This window comes from Caloenas nicobarica, chromosome 1 (assembly GCF_036013445.1).
Source record: "Caloenas nicobarica isolate bCalNic1 chromosome 1, bCalNic1.hap1, whole genome shotgun sequence".
NCBI lineage: Eukaryota > Metazoa > Chordata > Aves > Columbiformes > Columbidae > Caloenas > Caloenas nicobarica.
The window spans coordinates 29,799,083-29,825,734 of NC_088245.1; the positions used below are offsets into that span (position 1 = coordinate 29,799,083).

The 26,652-nt window shown below is 38.1% G+C and overlaps 1 protein-coding gene across 2 annotated transcripts in view; it reads left to right on the forward strand.

The window, feature by feature from the left end:
* Positions 1-26,652, forward strand: part of DOCK4 (dedicator of cytokinesis 4) — a 237,028-nt gene that overhangs the window by 95,525 nt on the left and 114,851 nt on the right. For both annotated transcript variants that reach the window (XM_065633327.1, XM_065633337.1), the window contains exons 8-12: positions 439-590; positions 15,472-15,553; positions 16,162-16,222; positions 18,142-18,274; positions 19,814-19,902. In XM_065633327.1, coding sequence (XP_065489399.1) covers positions 439-590; positions 15,472-15,553; positions 16,162-16,222; positions 18,142-18,274; positions 19,814-19,902 — 517 coding nt within the window. The remainder of the gene's footprint in view (positions 1-438; positions 591-15,471; positions 15,554-16,161; positions 16,223-18,141; positions 18,275-19,813; positions 19,903-26,652) is intronic.

Below are 26,652 nucleotides of genomic sequence, written 5' to 3' on the forward strand. Positions count from 1 at the left end.
ATATAGCAGTCTGCCAAAGATTATAAAATATGGGCGTGATGTTTTTCTGCTTTAAAATACTGGCATTTAGTCTTCTACAAAAACATTTTTTGTGTGTTTGCATACTAGAATATCAGATCCTTAACTATTTAAACCAGCTATGAAATACTATATTGTTACAGCACGAAGCTTTAAAGTGGCTTAGAATTTTCCAAGTAGAAAAAAGGTAAACTTCTAGAGGTTACTATTTTTCTCATAGAGATAATTTCCACCTTGTGTTCTCCTTCTGAGATACAAAAAAAAGGGCAAAAGAAAAAACCTATTACAAGTTAATAATCAATTAAAAATTAAAAAATTGATATTAAGAAAGTAGTTCTGTATTACATTTTTTTTACCTCTTGTTTTGAGATTTTTACCATTAATTCAAACTGCCTGCTGTGTTGTTTGTCTTATTTTCAGATGGAGCATCGTCATAGAAAAAAAGACACACCAGTACCAGCTAGCAGCCACCATCTTTTTGTTCAGATGAAGAGTCTAATGTGCTCCAATCTGGGAGAGGAACTGGAAGTCATCTTCTCACTCTTTGATAGCAAAGAAAATCGGCCCATCAGGTATCACATGATTTTTCACTGGAATACTGATTTTACATAAGTTTTGTCAATATGCATTGTATGTTTTGATCCAGGTAACAAATTTCACATTTAGAAACAAGCAAAGATAGGCTTGATTCAGGATGATTTTTTCCTTCCTTTTGAAATTCCTTTTCTATACATAATAGCTTGTAGTATCATTTTAACTTTCAGTAACGTATATTTTTCTGTCTCGTTTACCTATGTCAGTTTGCAGTTGGTTTTGCTTGTGTAGGAACATACATACATATATGCATACAGGGTGAATATTAGCTCTGTGACCTAAGGGTCATTTTTCAGTGTCTCTACTTTCCTCTCCCCTAATTACTGCACATTCAAAACGTGGAACTGTTGCTTGCTTTGTAATATTTATGAGGTGAGTTCTCCTAGGTACATGAGACTGGAGGGCTGCCCTTAGTGAATTAAGAGTATTTTTATGAAAGGAGCCTGTACTTCAAGGAGGAAGGGCCTGTTCTTCAGTGTAACAGTCAAGCTCGATCTCACATCCATGTAGGGTTTGTTTGGCCTCTTCAGCTGGGAGCTGATTCTGGAACTGGTTTTATTCTGTTTGTCCTAGAGCTTAAATTCTGTGGGAGCCCTGGTAACCTTTTAATTTTTAAATACTCAGTAGTTTTTTCTACTCCCAGCACATTTCTGGCTGAGACAGAGAACATGAGTGAAAAATAGTAGAACCATGATGCACTTAATAAATATGAGCACAGGAGAACAGAGTTGGCGCAAGAGCCTTATACACGCTGTTTGAGAAATATGCCAGGACGACTGAACCACTAAATGCTTGTGCAGTGGTGATGGGAGATCAGTTTCTGGTCAGAAGGTTCCCATTCATAATTTGTTGCTGGTTTTTGGCCACTATATTCTTCTCTGCTCTCCTCACCACAGAAAGAGCCTGCTAATAGGATAAAAAATGTTACACAAAATGTGTCCAAAGTCATGGCTGTGTGCCAGTTATTGTCTTAAATATGGCAACAGGATCTTGGGACACCATGTGGAATTTGGGCTGAATTTGACAAAAATTATGTCTGTGCTTTGTAGCTGGGCAAGATAACTAACCAGTGCTTTGAAGGAAGATTATACTGAGTAAATTGATTTTTATTGGTAATGAAATAATATATGAGCAACTGTTGTTACAGTATTAGCTGCTAAATACTGACACTTCATTCTGGCCTGCACTTTGGACGTTAGTCACCAAAACAGAGTTTACTGTCACTTCTGGGACTTCAATGTTCATCAGGGCACATCTTTTGTATTTACTCCCGTGAATAGCACAGCAGGTGTTAGATTTAGGAGAGAGCTTCAGACCTTGACAGAAAACAATTTGGGTGTTATGGATTGCTGAAAACAAGGTTATGGCAGTAGTGGTGGCATGAAAGCAAATGGATTGGATTTCACGTTCACATGAAAGCACAAATTCTAGAGCTGTTTGTCACATGCTTGCTGTGATCTGACCTTCAGTTATTGATTGCTGACTCCAGTGTCTGTTTGCAGCTGCTTTATTATGTGTGAACTTCCTCATCCTGTTACTGGCAAACCTTGAAGAAGTGTGTTGCCATGAATCCAAAGTGCCTTCTAGGGCATAGGGGGAATGAGAAGATGAACTTTGTGAAGGTGGTTTACAACCATCTGCCAAACATACACACGCACACTCCCACAAGAACAAAAAACACAAGAAAAAACCCTCACAAAAAGCAGAGGCCTCTCAACATGTTGAAAAAGCTGAAACCAAGAGAGTTTTCATACTAACAAATTGAATATAAGGTATATCTGTATCACAATATGAACTCTGGAAACAGAGGTGTCCCAGCTGGAGATTTATATGGTCTTTCTGGACTAGACCTGGAAGTGTCATAATGAGGTTATCACAGAGTCAAACCCAAAGGTGGATGGTCTTGGTGGACAACAGTATGGTATGATGTCTAGTTTTTATTCATTACAAATGGGTGGGATATTTCAGAGGTCTTTAGGGCCCTGGCAGATGCATACATGAAATGATCTGCCTCCCTCAGAAACAGGATATATGAGAAGAGACAATGTCCACCCTTCCCTGCTACTGCAATTCTCAGCCTGCAACGATGCTGAAGCCCACTGGCAATAATAAAGTTGTGGAACCTGGATACGCTGACTCTTCTGCTCATTTCTGAGGAAAGTGCAGGTCAAAAGCTGTGTGTGACAACACCTTAAGGTCTGTCACAACCCTGCTGTGTCGCTTGTCCATTGGTTGCCTAAGTCATTAACTTGTGGTCTAGTAGAAAAATGCAGAGTGCAATGATCTTGTGTTCTGATGCTCCACATTAGCTGCTTTATAAATCTATTGTAATATGTGGTCATTTATGAGATTTGTGAAGTTTTGAGATTTTTCTGTTCCTAAGAAATAATCAGTAGCTTCTGTTCTGTAAAGCTGGAATATGAAGGTGCCTAGATTCCCAGCATTTAGAGTACTGTGGTGATAGTTTGCATTTGGGATATCTTCTTCTCTTACTAGCACAAAAGTTAGTGAAATGAACCTTTTCCTGAAGTTAGATCACACTTACAAAGTCAATAATATGTACTTCAATAGATGACACAGTTACCAGTTTTGTAGTGGCAGTTTTTCAGAGAAATAAAAGACATCTGAGCATAATACATGCTTTTCCCCCACACAAAGTCATATCACTTACTGAATACAGCAGTCTGCAACAGTGATGACCTTAGTGTAGCCAGAGGGCCCATTTACACTGGAACTCTAAGAACATCAATCCTTTCATCAAACATATATTGATTTTTTTTTTTTTTTTCTAAATCAGATCCTGGAAAGATCTCACTTATCAGCTTTTGATAGAATCAGCCTAACAAGTTGCAAGGGACAAAGTTAACAACTTAGCTGTTTCCCAGACAGTGTGCGTCATTCACTGAGACTCTGTTAACTTTATTTGTTGCCACAAGAATATTCTGCTTTTACAAAAAACCAAAACCTCGAAGAAAATATTTACCAGATGACTGTATTCAAAAAATTCAAATATCCAAATGTCTTCTGAAATATCTGCCTTTCCAATGTAAATACTGTAAGACCATATTTGTATACCTTATTTTTGTAGCACATTGTTGTCCAGAGATCTTCCCTGTTTATTCTAAAGAGAATTTTGATGGGGGGTATTAAACCTGCTGCCTACACTTGTTCAGTTCAGACTGCAGACCCTGTTCTTGGCACTGATGAGTGTGCATAAGAATGCTGCATCATCTCCTGCCCAAAGTCCCTGTTGCTTTGCTGACCTTTACATTTATGTAGCGTTTGTGCCTCTGTGTTATGCCAACATACTGCTGTAGAAATTGTTTTTCTTAAATCTGCAATGTGACACACAGATTTTTTTCTAAACCATTTTCTTAATGATATATTTTTTCCAAATAGCAATGCTGTTAATAGGACAATTTCAAGGCAACACTTCAGAAAGATGGAGTGTAGTAAGATTTTCTTTAATTGATGCACACTTTGTGCCTGTGTCAATATGATATGAACATCTTATCACAAATGATTGATGCCTCTGGCCCCATCTGTACGAGGAGCAGAGATAAGTTGGCATGCTAATCCTCCTTTTCCTATCACCTTGAACAACCTTGTTTGTAACTATCATATTGCCCTCAAATGAGCACGGATTCTTAAGCAGCACGAAGAGGAATAGGCTGTTTATCCAAGACCAATGAAAGCAAACTTCATTTTCTATTTTGTGAGCTTTTGTTTATATGCTTAATGATTGTGTAAACTCCAGACCATATCAAAGAAGATTACCCTTGCTTCATTGTATTCTCAACCTCACCTTTTTAGTGACATTCAGACATGTCATCAATCTTTTTATGCCTTTCTTCTTTCAGTTTTGCTATTACTTTAAATCAGTTAGATCACTTGCCAAAAGCTGAAATCCGTGTTTTGTTTGTAAAAATATTTACTACTTTGGGTTCAATTTTTTTTTTTAAGCCACAATGTCAGTTTTTCTCCCTTTAACAGACAAACATTTCTTCTCCCCTCCCCTTATTTTATGCAAATCTTGAAGGAATTTTGTATAGTAAGAGAATGTTTAAATACTTTTTTTGCAACCTTCATCAGCATCTTTAAACCCGAGATCTGCTCTGCTCTAGCAGAACCTGACTTTTAATCATTCTTCTAACGAAAGTTTACACAACTGACTATTGTTAACAGTCAGAACAAGAGCAGGGGTGAGCTTGGATGGCTCTTGGATCAAGCTGATAATACCTTTCCATTACCCAGAAGGCTCACTACTGAGAACCCAGGATGTCTTTCTTTGACGATATCCCTGTGCCCTCTCTTGACAGAGAGTTCAAAGACTCAATATTAATTTAAGCATGTAAGTGGCTTACACTTGAGTTTTAATATCTAGTTTATTTAGGATCAGTGCTCCAGACAACAACACTCTAAATGCAGGAGACTTGAATAGTTAATTTCTTTGTTGCTTCTAAACAATGTGAAACACTGGACCACAAAGTAGATGGAGAATATATTTGCAAAGCCGTAGGGTGTGTATTCAGTGCAAGACTACAGAAGTTATTACAAAAGTACAGGAGAGGAATCCTTTATGGTTGGCTCTCTGGCTAACGAAGAATATGTTGCATGCTGTTATGAGGAACAGTTCATTAATTGCAGTAATTTGGAACTTCAGGATAAGTAAAGACAAGTGGTAAAGTGTTGTAGAATGGCGGTTACTAACTCACAGAGGTGGAGAATGGAGAAGAATGTGTAAAGAACTGTATTTCTGTAAAGACCCAAATGACCCAGCTCTCTTTCTGTCCTGCCTTTATGTGGTACTTATACGTAATCACAAAGTCACAGAATGGGTGAGGTTGGAAGATGAACTCTAGAAGTCATCCCCTAGATCTGGCTGCCCAGGGCCGTGTCCAGATGGCTTTTAAATGGCTCCAAGGATGGAGACTCCACAACCTCCCTGGACAAGCTGTGCCAGTGCTCAGATGCCCTCACAGTAAAGAAATTGTTTCCTGATACTTGGAAGGAACCTCCTGTGCTTCAGTTTGCACCCGTTGCCTCTGGTCCTGTCACTAGGCACCACTGAAAAGAGCCTGGCTCCGTCCTTTTTGCACCCACCCTTCAGGTATTTATATAAATCAATGAGATCTTCTCTGAGCCTTCTCTTCTCCAGGGTAAACAGTCCCAGCTCTCTCAGCCTTTCCCTTCAGTCCCTTAATCATCTTCACAGCCCTTCTTGGACTCTCTCCACTATGTTCATGTCTGTTTGTACTGGGGAGGCCAGCACGGGACACAGTACTCCAGGTGTAGTGTAACCAATGTGAGTACAGTGGAGAAGGATCACCGCTCTCAGCCTTTTGGCAAAAATTTTTTTCTAATGCAGCTCAGGATACCATTGGCCTCCTTTGCCATAAGGGCACATTGCTGGCTCAGGTTCCATTTGGTGTCCACCAGGATCCCCAGGTCCTTTTCTGCCAAGCTGCTTACAGGTGCATGGGGCTGTTCCCCCCAGCCAGGTGTAGGACTTTGCATTTCTCCTGGTTGAATCTCCGGTTCCTGTCAACCCATTTCTCTAGCCTGTTGAGATCCCTCTGGATGGCAGCCCAACTCTCTGGTGTATCAGGCACTTCTCCCAGCTTTGCGTCATCAGCAAACTTGCTGAGTCCACTGGGCCCCATCACCCAGATCATTAATGAAGGCATTAAACGGGACTGGACCCAGTATTGACCCCTGAGGTACACTGCTAGGTACTGGCCTCCAACTGGATTTTGTGCCACTGATCATCACCCTCTGGGTCCAGACTTTCAGCCAGTTTTCAAGCCACCTTGCTGTCTGTGCATCCAGCCCATACATCAACAGCTTCTCTTGGAGGATCTTATGGGAGACAGTGTCAAAGGCCTTACTGAGGTCCAGATAGACACTGTCCACTTCTCTCCTCTCTTCTACCAGGCCAGTCATTTCATTGTAGAAGTTTATCAAGTTGGTCAAGAAATTTTGGTTGAGAACCACTTTCTAACTCATTTCAACTTCTTTATGATTCTTTTCATATTTTATCAAGCGTTTCATGCTAGTAATGTTATTTTTGGCTGATTTTGTTGTGTACAGCACGTGTGTTTATTCTTCCTTTCCATGTCCTTTCCAGGCTCTTGATTCGTTATTTTATTCTAACGTTAAAGAAGAGAATGAATTAAGTTTGGGAATGGTTGGGAGGGCACTTTAAAACTAGATTTGGAAATAATTTTAGATGGTGCAATGTATTTCAGATAGAAAAGCTGGACTGAGAGAGAGAATGAGATTTTATCCACGTGCATACATGCACACACATAAGTTGATATTCAGATTTTTTGCTCCTGTATGTAGAATATCTGATTGTTCGATATTTAATATTTGTGTTTCTGAATGCCATGGAAATTAAGGGGCTTTATTAATAAATAACCCTGCATAAAGAGAGGGGGTTGTTTCTACCATTATCTATGAGAATGAATATCATTCTCAGGAAAAAGGTGTGTGTTTTTTTCCAGTTGTCTAAAGATATATTTTAACTGTATCTCAGACTAAGTTACCTGATTTCAACAGCACAGAATTGCTGGGAGGAGTGAATGCTGACTAAAGAGGCAGAGTTCAGACTGGACTTTATTGTACTTTTTCAGCAACATAGAATTTTTGTAAAGAAAAAATGTATGTATCTGAAAGTGTGCTCAGTACAATGCTATATTATATACTACACTCAATCTAGGTGCTCCTTATAATTTTTAATCTGTCATTATTAGGTGACAGGCTACTCTGACTTTTCCTCTTGAGATACTAGTTTTTTTAATTTGTGTAACCTTCATTAATGCTGTTTCTTGGAAATTAGTATTCAGATACCTTCACATTATCCATGGATGATTTTTGTCTTGAAGTAGTCTTGAATCCTGACTTGCTGCATGCAAATGTGCCTGCTACGCACGGCAGGGATTTAAGCTAAAGGAGCTTGCAGGGTTTCTGGTAAGAAGGAGCAATCCGTGGGAACCAGGAGCAATGAACTAGCTCAGGGCTACCTTTCCTTTATAATATTTCCACAAAAGCATAATTTGCACTTTTACTGGATCACCGCATAGGGTAGCTCAGTGTTACTTTCAATTTCCTGTGCAGTGTGCACAAAAATATCTCATCTTGCACAGTATTAAAACCGTGCTACAGCGAATTACACAAAATCGATGCATATATAACTATACCTCATAGATGCAGAAGAGATGAAACTTCTTGGCTTTTCTGGCTAGCAGACTCTTATTTTAAGAGTCATCTGTTCTGGTTCAGTCACTTTTTACTCTCTTTTGTCCCTCCTTAGAAACAAGGTAAACCAAAACCAGCCTGTTTTTATTCACTTCCTACTCATTTGGTAGGTAGTCCTTACTTCAGCAGGAGGGTTGAAACGCCTCGAATGAAATGTAAAGGCCACATTGGCAAGAGAGCAGTCACTGCTCTATTAACAATCCTTTACACATTTGGAACAAAAATACCTCTTTAGATGAGTAGCATGGCATGTACATTTGTGAATGTGGTTGCTAATTCTTAAAAAAAAATCATGTCATCCTTTATATTGAGATATGTATATGCACACAGGCTTAATTATTTCATTATTAGCTTTGTTTAAGACAAAGCACATGATAATTTGCCCTTGTGGACAAGAATGTATTTGATGTGATTGTAATTGGAAGCAAATACAGGGTAATAAAGAGCAGCTTAAAAGAGAAGCCTGAAATTCCAGAAACTTCAAAAGGTTCCCTTCAGAAAACATGCCTCATTTTTTCCAGTTATTCATGTGAGCGAAAGATTCCTATGTGCAGGAATATAGTCAGGACATATGCAGTCAGTCAGCCTTTTCTTGGCATGAGTAGTGAAGTAGTAAAAGTCATAGGGCTTGTCTGCTTGGATCCTACATGAGGAGAAATTCTGGAGTAGGAGTCATCAGAGGAGACTAGCAGAAAAGTTATTTCTTGGTCCCAGTCAGACTGGAAATGTGAAGGACGTGCCTCAAGTAAATAATACTTTTTCCTCGAGAATTCTAACTTGAACTGCCTGCTCTGGAGTTCCTCCACGTCAGAAGTAAGAACACTAAAGTGCTGGCCCAGTCAGTGTGCCCTATTAATTGCAAACCAGTTTTGAAAGTAGAGTAAATTACCTGCTCACTGTAACTGCTGGCTGGATCCATAAAGTACTCTACATACGCTAATTGAACATTGGAACTTGAGCCTCGTAGGTACCCCATGAATATTCCGGCTAGTTACCTTAAAGTGTGAGGAGGATTTTTTTAAATTTTTTTTTTCTTTATCTGAGTCTGGTTTTGGCCTGAAAACTCATGTTCTGGATTTAGAAACTCTTCACAGGAACATACCATGACCAATGAGAAACTTCAAAATCAGTAAGCTGGTATCTTACAAATATTTCTGTAGCTCTGTCCTCATTCTCCCTTGTACCTATAAATATTTAATTTTTTTTACCTTTCAGATATCAATAGCAAAATTGTATTTTGTTTAGCCATCACAAATAATTAATTTTTTGGTTGCTCAGTTTTAAATCCTCTTCAACAGCAACAGTATAAGCAGATACGATTTATGTAGTGGGAAGAATGTGTATGAAAGGAATGTTTGGCACAGCTGCGTCCTCCAAATGTTTTGGCCTTATGGTAGTTTCTCTAATAAATGTATTTTCTACAGGTTTATATTGTCCTTCATTGCCAGGTGATCAAAAGGGTTCGTCCTGGCTTTAAGAGGCTCTAGATATTTTAATAATACTTTTTGCTAATCATTCACTTAATCTGACTTTGTGCAATGCTGTGTAATTTGCTGTCATTAATAAGACATTTTTGATTAATTGCTCTTTAAATACCGACCGTTCTTGAATTGCAAGAGCAGAACATTTTGCTTCAGGATAGCGTTCCAAGTATTTTTTGCGGAGTTGGCACTTCAACAAGCCCATTTGCATTGGCCTGACTGCCCAGATTGGCCTGTTCAGTATTTGTACAGGAGCTGCTGCATGTGAATTTGCAGCAAAATAACTACATTTGTGGATAAGTAAAATGAGGTATATATGGTAGGAATGAGTTTCTAAAAAAAGGCATGAGCGTAGTCTAGCAAGAAAATGCTTTCGAAATGTTTTGATTTTGTATTTTACGGGAAGACAGAGCCTGGTTTTAATCATGTCTTTCAAATGCCCTCAAATCAACAAGTACAGATATGGTATTCCCAGGTGTGAGTGTGTGTTAGAAATTAGCTGTATTTCATAATGTAGCTCAGTTTCTCTCACGAAAACCCACATTCAGTGAAACAAACGTACCTACCTATCTACTGTTTAAAGATTCTTTCTCAAACATGATGTACTTGCCGTGGTTGGAGTAAGGGTTATGCTAGCTTGTGTAGATCCTTGCTCTGATCTTGGGTACACAGATGCTTTTTTAAAGCAAACAAACAAACCCAAGCAAGAGGAACCTGTGATATCCATTAGGTCTCTCATACGCATTAACAAATAACCCTCTTACTGTTTGTATTGTAAAAACTGAAAAGTAACAGGAGAAATAGTTGTTTTTGATGGCCATGATGAAAGCACTGCAAGGGATGTGACCTGTCTTGTAGCTGGTGGAGCTTAGATGGTTATGTTCAGAAACGAATGCGGTATTAGAATACGGATATGTGCACCAGCAATGGCATATTTCTGACAGATTTAGATAATGAATGAGATATATTCAACACTAGTGGTTTTCTGATGGCTTTACAGATCATCTTACGGAGAAAACGGTGCAGTCACCCCTACTGCTGGCACAAGGCTTCTCAGGTTTGGGCACAGAAGGAGACAGACTTGCTCTTTGTAAACCCCTAAATGGTGTTGAATAAATGGAAGCCCAGGTGGTGTCGGAGGGAGGGGATTTTCTTAAATGCTTTTGTTTCCCTTCGCTTTTTACACAATTCCTCTTGCTCTCTTTGAGTTCAATTTCTATCTTTGGGGAGAGATACAGCAAATCTGCTTGTATCCGTGCTGTTACTTCAGTCAGTGACTAGGATAATAATCAAGACTGTAATTCAGCTTAAAGGATCTGCAAGTCTGTGCACTGGTAATGCTGTGCTGCAAAATATTTATCTGAGGTGGCAGAGTAAGCTCACTATTACTGAGACCTCCAGTTTCTGGTGCTTGTTGTTTCTTTACTTGTAAATACCTGCTGATACAATCCAGCCTGCTGTCTGTCTTTTAAAACCGTATTGTCATCTTTTGGCTCCTGTGGTACCTCATGAAAAAGAAATTAAAATTAATGTTTCCTGAGTAACTTGTTACTCTTTTCAAGAAATGTGTAACGCTGCTTCTCAGTTAAAATGAAGATGCAGATATCCAAAACCATGTAGGATGTGTTCATAAAAATTGGGCTCCACGGTATAAAGCCAGCATTAGAAACTGTTTTTCTTCTCCTTCCTCCATGTTGTCAGCGCAGTGAGGAGACAGGAGGATAAGCTTCAATATAACATTGTAATATTGTTCTGTTTTATTTATTTTTGTTAGTGTTAATGCTTTGATCTTTATCTGAAATCGACTGAAATCTTATTTTTATAGTACTATCTTCCTTTTTTCTTCCCCTTTGCTCATTGCTACTTATTTTACAGTTAGAAATTTAGGTATGGTTTTCATAGCAGAGTTAAAAGACAAGGGCTGACTTACTGTGGAACAGCTTGTACAGCTAAGTCATGTTGGCACGTTTATAATTCAGTTGTTCTCTGATTAAGAAGATACTTTTAAGGCTTTATTATCTTCATTAACATATGACATGTTGTACTACGTTTCTCTGCATTTCACCACTAGGTATGAGGGTAATATTTTGCATCTGATCTTGGTTTTATGAAGTCAATGAGCCTTTAGCTGTAAATAAAGTCAATTCAGACTCAGGTTCTTAATGAAAGTCCATTAATGGCATTCTGGAATGTGATACACTTGAACTGGTGAATTATGTGGTAGTGTTCTCTTATTGTCTCTCATTATTTGCTTTGGAAATCACTGTAACTTATATTTAGGTAGAGAGCATTTATATAAAGATGTCTGAAAGTGAAGCTGTACCGAGAACTATAACTATTTGATGATATAGCTTTAGCACAAGAATATGCCATGTGGTATAAATCTGTCTGGTTCTTTTTTGATAGTGTGTTTATAAATCATAGAACAAGCAATCTGTCTAGACTGGTAACATGTGACTGGTAACATTTTCCTGCTAATACTAAGGAAATAGGGGTCACTTATGAAAATAGAACAGTTTGTGGCCATGCTTCTTTTAAATGCATGCGTTAAGCCTGCAGATTTGGAACACATTGTTACTTCGCTAATACATGGGAAGTTACAGTACAAAAATCCCTTGTTGACCTTCTTAAATTAATCTCTCCAGCATTAGTTATTTCCTTATTTTCAGTGGGAAGACAGCAGAGTTTAAATGTGTAGAGCATGTTTAAGTGGTGAGATTTGTGCTCATAAAAAATTAATCGCAGTCTGAACTAGAATCAAATCATCTTAATACAAAGGAAAGGTATTTCTGCTTTGGGGTACTGCTGTGTGTATTTTCCATATGTACGTACGTGTAACTGACTGCTGAGAAGATTGCTGTGCAGTAAGATACTAGCCCTGGGTTTAACCCTCTGGAGTTTTTGCTGCTCTTTGAAGCCAAGCATTCAGATCTTGGGAATTCTGTCTCTGTTTTGTTTTAGGAAGGCTGTTTGCTTTCCTCAACCGTTTTCTAACCTGTTTGTCTCTATAGAAATCTTTGAAATGATATATAAATGCATATGCTCTCTGCACTTAGAAATATCATTGCCATTTTTTTCTCATCATCTTACAAGTCTGTTGGTAATGTTGGAAGATAACTGTTTTAATCTGAGCCATAACTGGTGCTGTGATATCTTTCAAGCAAAAAAAAAGTATCAAAGCATTGCACAAGGATTAATATTTTTTTATTATTTGTTGTTTTCAGTTTGCCCTTTTCATTGCTACTGCATCTTATGCTTCAGTCAAACAAAATTTCAAATTCAAATGAGGAAATCAGATCTGCATAACCATTACATGTCTGCTGTAATCAATGCATTTCTTTGTGGCATGACAGAAGTCCTTAGCTTTTAATTGTGTTGTGAATCATAATCTCATGGTCTGTGAGTATAAGCAGAGCTTGAAAATTTCATATCGTAGTGGATAGTGAGTAGGAAGCTTTCAAAAGATATGCCTTTGTTTCTGCAGAATGTAAACTTCAATAAATATAGAATACACTCCCAGTTAAATTCAGTATTTGCAGTTCATAAGTAAACTATGAAGACAGGTTATCCACAGCAAGCCAGTTTCTTGTTGGTTCAAAGAAAAATACCATTCGACATGTCTAGTGGTTGCTTCAAAGACAAAAAATGCAGTGAAATGATGATGTATTACTTTTAAATAGTTCTACAGACTGAGGATAAGGTTGTGAAATTCAGAATCACCTTGTATTGGCCAAATTTGTATTGGTGCACCTCAATGCACTGCAGGCTTCAGTGCACGGGAGCTGTATTGTTACTGCTGGAACAGAGTCTTTTTTTCTCTTTATTCAGTTTTGCATGATGCCCAACATAGTGGGGTCCTAAAGCTTTAGCTGCTCTGGTAATATAAATAATCATTCTTGCTCAATGTACAATAACTTGGTGTGAGACAAAGCTCTGCACTTTTTTTTACTGTATTTTCCAATATTGCAAATGAGCTAAATCTAAATGAAAGGGCAGAATTATTTTGAAAACCATTTTTAAATCAACAGAAAAATACCAGCTTGTTTCTCTGTAAAAATATACTCACATAAACAGTCTTTAAAACTCCATTTTAAAGTTTCCATGGAGACCTAAGCTGCAGAAGTTGACTGTATCATAAAACATGAATGTTCCCCAGAAAATAGCTTTTTCATGCACTTTGAGGTATTTGAGTTCAACTCTACTATTCTTAGGTTCTGCCTTTTATGCTGTCTGATAAAGAAGCTGCATAGCTAAGGGTTGGACTAATGTTTTCAGAGTAACAATGAAAAAGTCTGAGTGTTTGTACGTTCAGCCTGGATAGCTGGCACATAAAAAAAATAAAGTATTCTCCAGATGTGTGTGCTCTTGATCCAAGTGTGCTCTTGAGTGTAACAGTGTTCTGGGCAGCATCAACAAGAACATAGCCAGTTGCTTAAGGGAAGCGATCATCCCTTTCTGCTCAGTATTGGTTAGACTAACACCAGCTTTGGGTCCTGCAGTACAGGATCAATATTACTGAACTGATGAGTTCAGCAGAAGGCCTCGCATTGTTCGTGGGCTGGAGCTCTTGCCCTGGGAGGTCTGGCTGAGGCTTTGGGGGGGAGAAGAAACGGTTTTGAGGGGAGCTAGGTCACCTGCCTGTACCTACAAGAAGATCAATGGTGTACGGTGGGATAACGAGAGACAAGGGATGTAAATTGGAACAAGAGGAGGTCCATCTGGACATAAGGAAAAAAAATGAGGACAGTTAGTGAAAAGGATTTTCCAGAGTGGCTGTGTGGTCTCCATAACGTGAAGGTTTTCAAGATCTGACTGGCTAAAGCTCTGAGCAAGCTAATCTGCCCTACAGCTGACCCTGCTTTGGGCAGGAGGTTGGATTTAGAGGCCTTTTCAGGTCCCTTTCAATGAGAATGATTCTGTGAATCATTCTGTGATCGATCCAGATTTTCTACAAGGCAAATGCTGCTGTAATAAAGATTTAATTAGTCTCTGTTGAGCTGGATCTTATCCAACATACTCCTAGTGATTTTCCAGTGGTATTTTGAAAAGCCGTGGATGGTGTAGAGCAGAGCTAAACCATGTTTAGCCTCAGGGATAAGCAGAAGAGGTGGGTGCAGCTGAGAAAAACCTGGTTGCACTGTGGAAATTTTGTTTCCGATGCGGGCATAAAAGGACATCCAGACTCAAATGGCCGACTGGCTGGGGGTGAAAGAGTGAAGAGAAACATATATAACTCTTCCAAATTCTTTGCTTTTTCCATCTTCCACATCTCTCACTGTGGAAATATGATTATTACCCCTTGTCCTATCATTACATTTCCTGTGAAGCTGTGTCTTGGAGAAAATTATCCGAAGCATGGGCAGTTTGGTTTTTCAGAAACTTAACGTGCCTGAATTGCTGAGTTTGCTCAGAGATTATCCATAGTGGACCTACTGTCAAATAGGACTGCTTCAAAAAGCAATTTTGCTTTCAATGTGGCCTTATGCTCTCTTCTATTCTCAAACGAGAACTCTCTGCATCTCCTTACTAGCTGTATTAGTACTTATACCAGCTGAAGCACTTAACACCCCACAGTAGGTGGCAAAACAGAATTCTGAAAATGAAGTTTGCCGTGCTGGAACTTCCAAGACTCCTATAAGACTGCTGAAATCAGTGTAGTCTAGTGAGAGATTTTGATAGAGTTAAGTAGGAAAAATGTCCCCTAGGATCATCTGCCTATCCATGAAAAATAATGTTGGTTGAATACAAGCATGGCAATGTTGACATTTGTTTAGCAAGAATCAATACCAACATGCTACTCATCTAATTTCAGTTCTGGGATAAATGGATTTTATTGCTTGCATTTCTCTTTGTAGTAGGATATGCAGTATCATTCTTCTAAATGACAACCACTCTTCTATTTTGTATTGAGCTTTCAGTAATTTTTTAGATGATTAAGTAAATCAACACCCTTCACTAGTCTCCTCTTTTTTTTTTATTGATACAGTTGAGACTTTTAGAAATAAATTATTTCATTATTTTATATCTTGAGGAAGGTTGTGCCTAGAAATAAGATCAAAATGCCATCTATTTTGCTGCAGTGTTGTTCAACATATCTGTCATATTTGTTTTCTTACAGTGAAAGATTTTTTTTAAGACTGAATAGAAATGGTTTGCCAAAATGTCCAGAAAAGCCTGAAAGACACTGTTCTCTCTTTGTGGTGAGTTCTTCCTATTCTCGATCTTTGTTGTGCTGAGTATGGAAAATAGAAGTTGAATTAAATTATTATTCTGTGGTTCACTCGCAACTGCTCCCTTAAGTTTTTACATTGTAATGAATGTCAACTTCAAAGGCTGGTTAAAGTGTGTTGCTTGAACACTCAAGCTGAATGTTTTCTGGTGATATGTGGACACTCACCTGAACTTCCACATGGATGTATGTGCCAATCTTTCCCCCTGCAACAAGGACCAGTTAATTTTCCTCCTCCTGCGTTTTACACCCAAGAGATTGTTTGTGTAGCACTCTCTGTACTTTTCAGAGTATTAGGAATTGCACAAATGCTTTGCTGCTGTTTAAGGCATGCAGCGAGTGTTCTCCCACTGATTTTACTGCATTACAGCATATTCTAACCCATGATATTTTAGGACAGTTGATTTGAGTGCGTGACCACCAATTTAAAGTGTTAAAGGCATAATTTGTTAGTATTGTATTAATGAACTCACTGTTCCTTTATCACTGTCACCGGCAGTGAAAGCAGTGTGTAAAGATCTCTTTGAATGTCACATTTTAAGCAGGAGTCAGAAATAATGAGGTTCTGATCTCACGCAGGATTTGGGTAGCAGTGAACTGAGGAAGGACATCTATATCACTGTGCACATTATCCGAATAGGTAGGTGTAATCATCTGTGAGTAGATAATTTGCATTTGTTGCACTTGTTGATGTTGTTATATGACAGTAAATAAAAGAAAACTGCTTGGGGTTAGCTTTGGGATTTGGTAGATTAGCTAGGCCTTTGAATAATTTTTTTGAAAAAGAAAATGCCTGGGTTTTGGTGGAAAAATTGCTTTTGATTTCTCAGCATTGTTTTGTTTTATTTTTCAAGTGTACTGCTGAGTTTAGATGCAGGACATTTTGTTACTATAACAAAGCAAAATAAAAGTGTCAAATATGAACTGTCTTAAGGTGATGGAGTTGTCACTGGAGAGTCCATTCTTGTTCCAAAGAGAGTAATTTCAAGCATCTTTTGTTCATAGAAAAACTTGCCTGGAAATTTAATGTACCTAATTGGTATATCTGAAATTGTTCAGATTAATTCTGTGTTCTCCCTGACCCCTTTGAAGGGAGGAGATGGAAGCAAGTGGAGCAAGTCTCATAATTTGATCCACAATGCTATAAGCAGATACCAAATCCTCTAGAACAAAGTGGAAGAGAAGTGTATGTTTGTGTTAGCTGTTTATTTTAAGAAGTTATCCTCTGGACTGTACTGATGTGAAACAACAATCTTCAGGTCTGTTTCTGCTGTCTTATAGATATTGTTTTCTCTGTAAACTGCCTCTATAGTTGTATCAGTGCAGTACTAAATATAACTTTTCTTCCTATTTTTGAAAGGTATTTTGGTTTGAAATGTAGTGGCTCTAACTTGCGCTAGGTTCAGAAACAACTTGTTACGAATTAAACACTATTTTACAGCTTTGAGGAATAATTTTTCCTTGAATTTTCATGCTGTTTCAGCGTTTCAACAGTATATTAAAAAATTGTGGTTTGGTTTTATTGGCAAGGATTGGGGAAAAGTATGGTAAACTCTGTAATGCAAGTATATTTGGTAAGATGAATGCTTTAAAGAAGAATAAGGAGTAAAATTTTTCCTACTCTATGGTTTTCAAATGTATTTTCAGTCGAGTTTATAAATGAGCCACTGCAATATTAAGAAGTTAAAATAAGACTTATATGCTGCGTGGTGTGAAAATGAACAATTACTTTTCTAGCTGCTGTGATGCATAGGAATATTTGGAGGAGGCATTGCCCCGCAGCGACTGCAACCATAGACTTTTCTTGTCAGACATTAAGACTTGGTGGGAAAGATACATAGCTGCCAGTGCACAATTGAATGAAATGGTGAGAAAGAGGGCAGTTTCGAATGCCAGGAACACAGCTATAAGATGGCTCGATTGTGTTTAAATCAAATAGAAAGGACTAGGAAAAATATTCTGTTTCAAATCTGTTTTCCTCAGCTGCCATCTTTCTTTCCTTATCATAAATTGTTCTTCTGCCCTTTGTCATCTTTCCTCCCTGTGTTTCATCTCTACCTGATTTTTCTGCAGCTGGTTGATTATCCCCTTGCTAGCCAGTTGCCTGTTTGGAAGCAGCGGTTGATCACTAAATTGGAAAGGCTCAGTCACAACATCTCTGGTATAAATCTTGAGTAGCAACAACCACAGTAAAATAATTCTTATTGGGCAGCAAATGTTGAGCATTCCACTGTGCCTGACCTCTAAACTTAATCGGGTGATGTCATGAGTGTGCTATCGTTGCCTATCAGAAAATGATGTTTGAGCGGAGTTCATGAGAGGAGGAGCAGAACCTCTGCTCTGAGACCTTTCAAGATCACCACATATGTAGTGTACTTGTACATTTCGTTATCCTAACGCAGGATCAAGATGGACCAGATTTGCAATGAATATACTTGGCATCGTCTACTCAGACCTGTCACCATACTAAGCTGGATTCCTCTCTGCTTTTCTTCTGTGGTTTTATGAGAGACAGTTCTGTGGATTATGTATCAAATATGTTTTTTTTCTTTTTGGCAGGACGGATGGGAGCTGGAGAAAAGAAAAATGCCTGCAACGTACAATATAGACGGCCCTTTGGCTGTGCAGTCCTCAGTATTGCAGATTTGCTGGCAGGAGATTCAAAAGATGACCTCGTTTTAAAAGTATACATGTAAGGAATGCTTTTTTTTCTTAATTTTTATAAGTATCTTAGAGGCAGTTTGCATCAGAAGCAGTGGTGTTAAATGCAGTGTGAGTAAACAGCTGTAGCTTTTTCAGTTCCAAAAAAGTGTAGTAGCTGTTGTAATTTTAGTTGCAATTTTTTTTTTTTGGTCGCAGTTAGGAAATTTTGGCTAATTCTACAGTTGTGTTTATAAAGTGGGATAATATTAAAGATAAAGGTTGCATCGTTTTAGATCTCTGTGTATGTTTCAGCATTTTCCACATCCTTATAAGAGCTTGCTCTCTTTTTATGCCTGCATGAAGTGCTTTTAAGACTTGTTTAAATGCTCTGTACTGTCTAGGCTGACAGTGGAAGTACTTCATAACTACAGAAAAAAGCAGGCGGACTATCTTTTTGTGAAATGAAGCAATTATATAATGGGAATAGCAAAAATGTAAAAGGCAGTGCTGGAGAATGAAAAATGGAAAATAGATTTTTAAATGACTGATTGATAATATAGTGGATTTTGGCTGATGGTAATCGGAAGAAAGTTCAATTTTCTAGTTGTAGCAACACAGTGCATGTAATTTCCTGATGATCTTTGACTTTATAGTAAGAACCTTTTTGTGGAGTGGTCTGTTCTAAGTACGTAAGCCTGGGATACATTGTTGAGCACATGAGGAAGTTCTGCCCCTCCCAGGGTTAGCTCTCAAATCTTAAAGACATGGAAGTCTTTCAGGCAGCATTTTTCCTCTCCTCTGTACCCCTCTGTGCTAAATTAGAGCTGCTGGAATCAGTGCTGCAGAAAAGCAATTTAGTGTGACAGTGGACACGTGAGCTGGCTCTTATTTAGACTCCCAGGTCACTAAAGTACATGTTTGCTATTGCTTAACAAATTGTTAGATTTGTCTGCCTGTTATTATGTTTTTTCACTCTTGCCTACTTTTTTCTTAATAACAAAAACAATGGAAGAAGAAATGTCACTCAAAACCAGATTTGATGCTAGGCGTGACTCCAGTCTAAACCATGAAAAACAATCCTTAGAACATGGTCAGTTTTTCCTTATGGAGAAGCAGCTCTTTACCTGTATGCTGAAATGTAATTTGCTCTTTCACTGACTACCTTCTGAAGACCACATCCTGTTTTAAATAACTTTAAGTGTACAGCACAGATTTTTCTGTCTGCTAAGACTGTTTCTGGGTCCTGTGTCTCCTCTTGAGTGTCACAAGATAGATTTCTGTGTGGTTTAGTGCTGAAGGGTAGATCTATACAGATGACAAACTTGGTCACGGCTGAGTTCCTGAGCATAGTTGCTCATATCTTTCTCCCATCCTTGGCACATGAAGCAGGTGTTCCCATGACCACTTTCTCAAGTGGTAAGAGCACTCTCAGCCGTTCCATTGGGACAGGCAGTTTCATGGGGCTTTACCAGCTTCTATTATGTTATTAGTTTCATGAACGAGATGATTTGTTTAGAGATATGTGGTGAAGCTGCTCTGAAAAACTTGCATTTCTGTTTCAGAGTTAAGATAGTTATCATTTTTCTAGGTGCAACACAGAGAGTGATTGGTATCAGATCCATGAAAATATCATTAAAAAGCTGAATGCACGTTACAACTTGACAGGTTCCAATGCAGGTGAGTAATTTGCCACATTTCTCTTTGCATTCTTAGTGTTTTCTTAATTTGCAAATGAAGTGGCTCTATTTCAGAAGGACTAGTGTCTATGAGATAAATATTTTTTCACATAGAGAAAAATACTCATATTAAGTGAAAATGTATGATATGGCTGTTCATGTGCGCTTTTAAGAAAAAAAAGTCACAGACTTTTCTTCAAGGAAATATGTAATGCAAACTTTTATTCTGTGCTGAGGAGCTACCGTTTGCTGTGGAGTTCTGTTCACATGTTGGAGCTGATCAGATTATTGATTTCTGTTGCCTGACATTTCTGCTTCACATTTTCATTAGGGATAGAGAATTTGCCGTTGACATTGTATATTAAACTTCGGTTAATAAATGAACTGGGAGCTGCTGGTGTGCTGTGCATCCCTACTGGTAGCTCTGCATTACAACTAGAGCAGGAGGCAGAGTTGATATTTAAGAACTTACCAATAGTCCTCCATAGTCATCCTTATGTTACTGTAACTGCCATAAAAACAAATTCAGGGGTGAGTCTTAAGAAATGGGAGACAACTGACCTTTGTTATTGTGAGATGGTGGTTTGACCCATAGGAGATGTTGAATTTGCTTTTTTGTTTGTCTTTTAATACCTACTTGTTAACTTTTTCTGAATGCTCTCATCCAGGGACACAGTCAAACTTGAAATGAAACCTGAAATGGAAGCTTCTGAGTCTATTGGCCTTATATTCAAATATTGTTTTGTGCCTTTGAAATGTTAATTAGTTGAAATAGATTTACAGAAAAATGTCATATGAACTCATTTTCCAGATCGTACTATAATTGTAATCCCTTTCATGTAGTAGATTTCATGCTTCTTTAACTTGATTTCAAGCATGATGATTATGTTGAAAATGTATGTTAAACAATCTTCGGTGGATCACCAGGAAGCAAATAAAAGCTCTTGTTATTTATCAAGAACGAAGTTATAAATATAACCATTTCTAATCCTATTATTTTCACATATAGAATCTGGGCACATATATATATACATATATTTAAGGTTTAGAATGGCATACATCTTCTTGGGCAATAAATACAAAAATCATGTTGTGAAAATACAAGAGCACATTACTGAGTCACTATAATGTTTGGCTTCTTAAATATGTTAAACATTAATGAAGAACAACATTCCCCTGGTTGTTCTGACTGTCCACACAATACCTGCTTACACCATGGTAAATCACTTACCCTGTTTCATTCTCATGAAATAAGAGTTCACAGTTAAATACCCAGTTGTCCTAGGAGACACTAGATAAATTTGAATACTATTAATTATGCAAATATTCAATATGAAAGACATGTGGGACTTTTTTTTTTTTTTTTGAGGTCACAGAGGGCTGGAAACTAAAGCTAGGAAATTGAAGATCAGATTTTGAAAACTTTTGTCAGGGGGAGGGAAGCGAAGAAAAAAGAGCAGCACAGAATTCTGGTAGCGCATGTGGAGGTTGGAGAGGGAAGGAGGAAGGGAGCTGTAATGCCACTTTGAGTACTGACCAACTAAAAAATAAACTATGAAAGGCTGTTTACATTACACATGTGAAATTTGGTCTTCCCTGGTTGCTTAACAGCCTGAAACGGCACTTGCAAGGCTTTAGGAATACGTTCAGATACTTCTGCTGACACCTCATGGAAAATATTGTTGTTACACTAGTTTTTATTTTTCCTTTGCTGTCTTTTTCTGTAATAGTATTGAATGTCTGGTTCTGAAGCCTTATTAGCCTAGTCTGCCACCTTATAATTGTCAAAAAATGAGAAAATCTTGCATTACAGGAGACATGGGTCTCTTTCTTAAGATACGTTGTAAGTATGAGCCCAATGTAGGAAAACTTGAATTTTTGGTTTACATAGTACTTGCCCTTTTCAAATAACTTTAAAAGGACTTAAAAAAGGAAACACAGTAAACAAGTAACAGCAAATATTCTTCAAACTATTGTCTATCCTTTAGGCTTGTTCCCTCTTCACATTCTATCCTGTACAGTTTCTTTCAGCTCAGAGGATTTTCACACAAAATCTTTAGTTTCCACGAATTATCTCCCACTGCTGAAATAGTTTATCAGATAATTCATAATATTCTTCAGGAAAAACAAACCAAAACCAAAACCAACCAAACAACAACAACAAAAAAATAAACCAAACCAACCAACCAACCAAGCCTCTTCCAGTTTCCTGGAGAAAACTAAAAAGGAACTCAAAATGCGCTCAATGTCTTGCATGTAAAACAGATATTCCCAGACTATAGCATTTGTATATAGCATTCAAACCCTCACTCCCCAAAAAAGTACTTCAACTCATGACACTTCTTAAGTACAGAATCCTCCTGCATCTTATTCTTAGCGTGTGTCTAAAAAAGATCAAATAAAGGCAAACGACTTTCATTTGTTAATACAGCCCATACAGGAGCAGGGGACGGGCGTTCATCCCCTTTCCTCTTCTCAGTGGATGCAGGAATGGAAGGACTCAGTCTCACAGATAATTTACCATCATTTTCTAGAGTGGGAACTGGAAGGTCTATTCTGCATGAATTTCCAGCAAAACAAAGACTAGAGTAGCAGGTAGTGGATCAAATTCCCATTCACCTTTAGTCTTTGCAGCTGGTGTCAGGTATCAGCTCACTGGACACCTGGTTGCCCAGTGTAGGAAATCAAACCATTAATGCAAAGGCCAAAAAGGCCTTGGCTGCATTTAGTAGCATTGTTATTTCTTATGTTGAGTTTGTAGTATTTGTAGAGTAACTACTATTAGATCTAGATCAGGGCTGTCAAACACATTTTCGCCAGGGGGCCACATCAGCCTCGCGGTTGCCTTCAATGGGCCGAATGTAATATTAGGACTTCTACATCTATACAGTCCTAAAATGTGCGAAAATGTGTTTGATACCCCCAAGTTAGATGATTTCTTAATTATTAAGCAAACTACGTTTCAGTAATATCTGGAGTGGCGCTGGCTTTATTTTTCCTATATTTTTTCTTAGAATTAGAAGCTAGTTACTTTGTTTTAAAATGAAAAAACCTGTGGAAAAAACAAATATTCTTGCATAGAGATCACACCTCATTATATCAGTCTTACAAGGAAATTAACACATTTCTACTTCTGTATCTGCAGGACCAAAGATTAGTGAAATGTATACTACTGATTATAGAAAACTGTTACTGGCTTATCTCAAACCATGTAAAATCATCCTTTATCCCCATATAGTGTATTTTAGATAGTGAAGCCTAGCCAAAGTCATCACTTTCATGTCAAAGCTTGGGCTTCTGCTAAATGCCAAAACCTCCTTGTAGGGTTTGCAGTGTGGGTCATGGTTGAAGATCTTATTCTTTGGGTCTGCCTGTGAAACTGTACTCTGGACCTTTCTTGGTCTACAATAAACAAATAGTATTGGATGTGGGCTGCTTTTCTCTTTAATAAAGCAGGCACTAATGCACAAAGTGCCTTGTAAACTGTTATCGATCACATAATAGCTGCTTCATTTGACCACAGAATTACTGTGCCATGAGTGAACCTGTTGATTTTTAAAATGGTTTGAAGTGCATTTTAGGACAAGGGGCAAGAGAGCAAGGCCAAATCTGGTTGTCATTAAACATGGTTATATACAAAAATAAATAAGATACAGAGAATGCAACTCCAATTGTATATACTTATGCAAAGTTATTGATTTCTTTTTTTCTTCTGATTTTCAGTATGGATTTATCCTGTGCAACTTCATATCCCTGCCTATGACACTACTTTTTTTTCCCTCCAGTTCTTTAGACATTTAAAAGCTGAAACGTAGTTATTTTTAATACAGCACTTGATGAGGTAAGGCATGGCTAGTAATTGCAACAGTCTTTTATGTCTAGTGTTTGGAGCAGTCCTTTGGGCACTGCAGGTAGAGGGTTCTTGTCCACAAAAATTGCCTGCTTATGACTGTGAGCGAGGTAAACAGTGATGGTTCTTACTGCAATCCCTACTTCAACACCGTCAGCATCTTCAAAGTACCTCCTTAGCCACAAGATCTTCCTGTGGGCACCTAAAGCTCAGGTAGTTTTCATCTCCACCACTGCTTGAAGGTGAGAAGAAGGCTGGGTGCACCCAGGAAACTTGTACTGTCAGGATACGGGTGCGCTAGATTTTGCTTCCTGAGCACTAGGCTGAAAAAAATGCTGGAGATGATTGCTGTGACTCTCATGGCCCTGCTATTTCAGGGAATATATAAATATTCACTGAGTTTAGCATAGACATTATATACTGCAGTGTTTGAGACATTCTTCCAAGACAGAAAATGTCTTGGTTCAGACTCTGATTTGCAAAAGGATTTTCAGTCTGTCTCACATGTCCCAGAAGAGCATGCTAATCACTTGGCTTCTCAGACTTCCCTGCAGCAACTATTCAACTTTGTATACTATCAGAAAATATTCATTATACCATGGGGAAGGTGAAAGTGCCTCTGAAGTCTGCCAAGTAGTGCATGGTTTTCCTGAGTGTGATCTGTATTCATGTCATCTTAGCAAATCCTACAGAGAGATTTAAACCTTGATCTCATGTTACATGTGAATAGTCTCCCCAGTGAGTTATCTTATTAAAAGCATATTAAAAAAAATGAAAAATGCACTACAACTTTGTCTTTCTTTGCCCTCCTTTCAGAAGAAAGACTGGATAGCTTAGTTTTAGCATGGATCCAAATCCAAGTTTTGGACTCCTTGTGTGGGTTGCACAGAAGTAGTGACTGTAGTGGGAAGGTCTTTTCTGTGCCACTATTTTGGAATGCTCTGATGAACTAGACAGGAGTGATGTAAGCTAATTGCATGTTTACTGAATGCAGTGTGATGTATTCTGTGGTAGCAGTGCCAAACCTACATTGCAGCTCTACTGGAAACACTGTTAATTATATATTTATTTTAATTTTAATTGATGGGTGGGCCTCAAGCTTCAGAGGAAACACATTCAAAATGGTGGGATTTTTCTTACTGCTCTTGGCTTGATCATGATTTCTTCCTTTTGTTTTTGTTTTGTTTTTTTTTTCTTTTAATATAGTGGCAGTGTTAATTTTTTAGCTATTGCATAGGGGGTCAAAATACAGCTCTTGAAAAATCTACGTAAATAATATTTTCTTGCATACAGTTTAGCTCATTAAAAAAAAAATTACTATATTGTATCTAGTAGTTGGCAGGAACATGTTTTTTTAAATATGGTGGAGGCAAAACCTGAATTGAGAGGCTGTTTTTAAGACAAATCCAGACTGTGGTTTGATTTTTAAAAGATTTTCTAAAGTTTGTCAGCCACAAACTGTTAATTTGTTTCTTTAAAAGACAAAGATGCATTAATAGGTTTTTCAAATGAATGATTTACTGCCTGTAATAAATTCAAACTTGTTTCCATGTACCTGTGCAAAAATCTGCAGGCAGACGGTCATCCAAACAGAAGTAGACTGGTCAATAAATAGGCAACTGCATGATGCACTGATTGAAGAATGCGGGATTCGAAGCTCATGTTGTTGACAGATGTTTGGCAAGAATCCCATCATAAGGAAGGAAAAATTGTCATCTTAGGGGGGAAAATTATTCATCGAATCATCTAGTATGTTAGGTTGGAAGGATCCTCAGAAGGTTATGTGGTCCAACACCAGTTCAAAGGGGAACCAACTTCAAAGTGGGATCTAATTTTTTTGAAGTTCAGTGAGATTGCTTATTCAAAGGCAGATTTCATGACACTGCTATCATTTTCATTTAACCAGACCAAAGCAAGTTTCATAAAGCAAGCATCTGTGGTTTTAGGGAGCTATTGTTACCTTACATGTGGGGTTTTTTCCCCAGTGTACATGTCAGTTGGTACTAAATCTCAGTCTGGCTCAGTGGCTGTATGAGAGTCTGATGGGAAAGCATGAGTTAAACCAACCCAGTGCATGAGCTCATCTGACAAGATGCAAGTTCTGAGACAAGTGTGGCAGTGGTGGCATTTGGATAGAAACACTGGTGTGTGCTTTGGGGCACTACGTGACTTCTTAGACCTATTTACCTGCATTCAACAGCCTCTTGGCCCTCTGATGATATATTTTCTCTATGGTTACCATCAAACATCGAGAAACAAACAAACAAACAGGTGGAAAACCTGTTTTGGCTGTTGTATCTCCTGTTTTATAGAAGTAATGCAATGGAGAAACTTCTTTGAGGGTGCCAGAGCACTGGAACAGGCTGCCCAGAGGGGTTGTGGAGTCTCCTTCTCTGGAGACATTCAAAACCCGCCTGGACACATTCCTGTGTGATCTGCTTTGGGTGAACATGCTTTAGCAGGTGGATTGGACTAGATAATCTCCAGAGGTTCTTTCCAATCCAAACCATTCTGTGTTTCTTATCACCAGGGTTCACAGATGTGTCAGTGATGCTCTAAAATGCATTTTGTATCTACACATCACTAACATTTAAACAGCAAGTACGTTTGTTTAATTACTCTAGTTCTGTGACAGTTTATTAACCTGTCAGTTTTAATCTTTGTTACGTTTTGTGACAAGGAGATTGTGTATTCCATTTTGATGTATTTAAGAATTAGATGTCACTGAAGGCTGCTATTTGAAAGACTTTCAAAATAACAATAGTGCTCATATGCGCTTCACTAAGTACACAATGAATTAAGGCATTCCTTTTTGCTCTCAACAAATACTAAAGCTGAAAGATTAAATATGGAGAGAATTTTGCACATAAATTGTTGTTAAAGATCATCTGGCCCTTAATG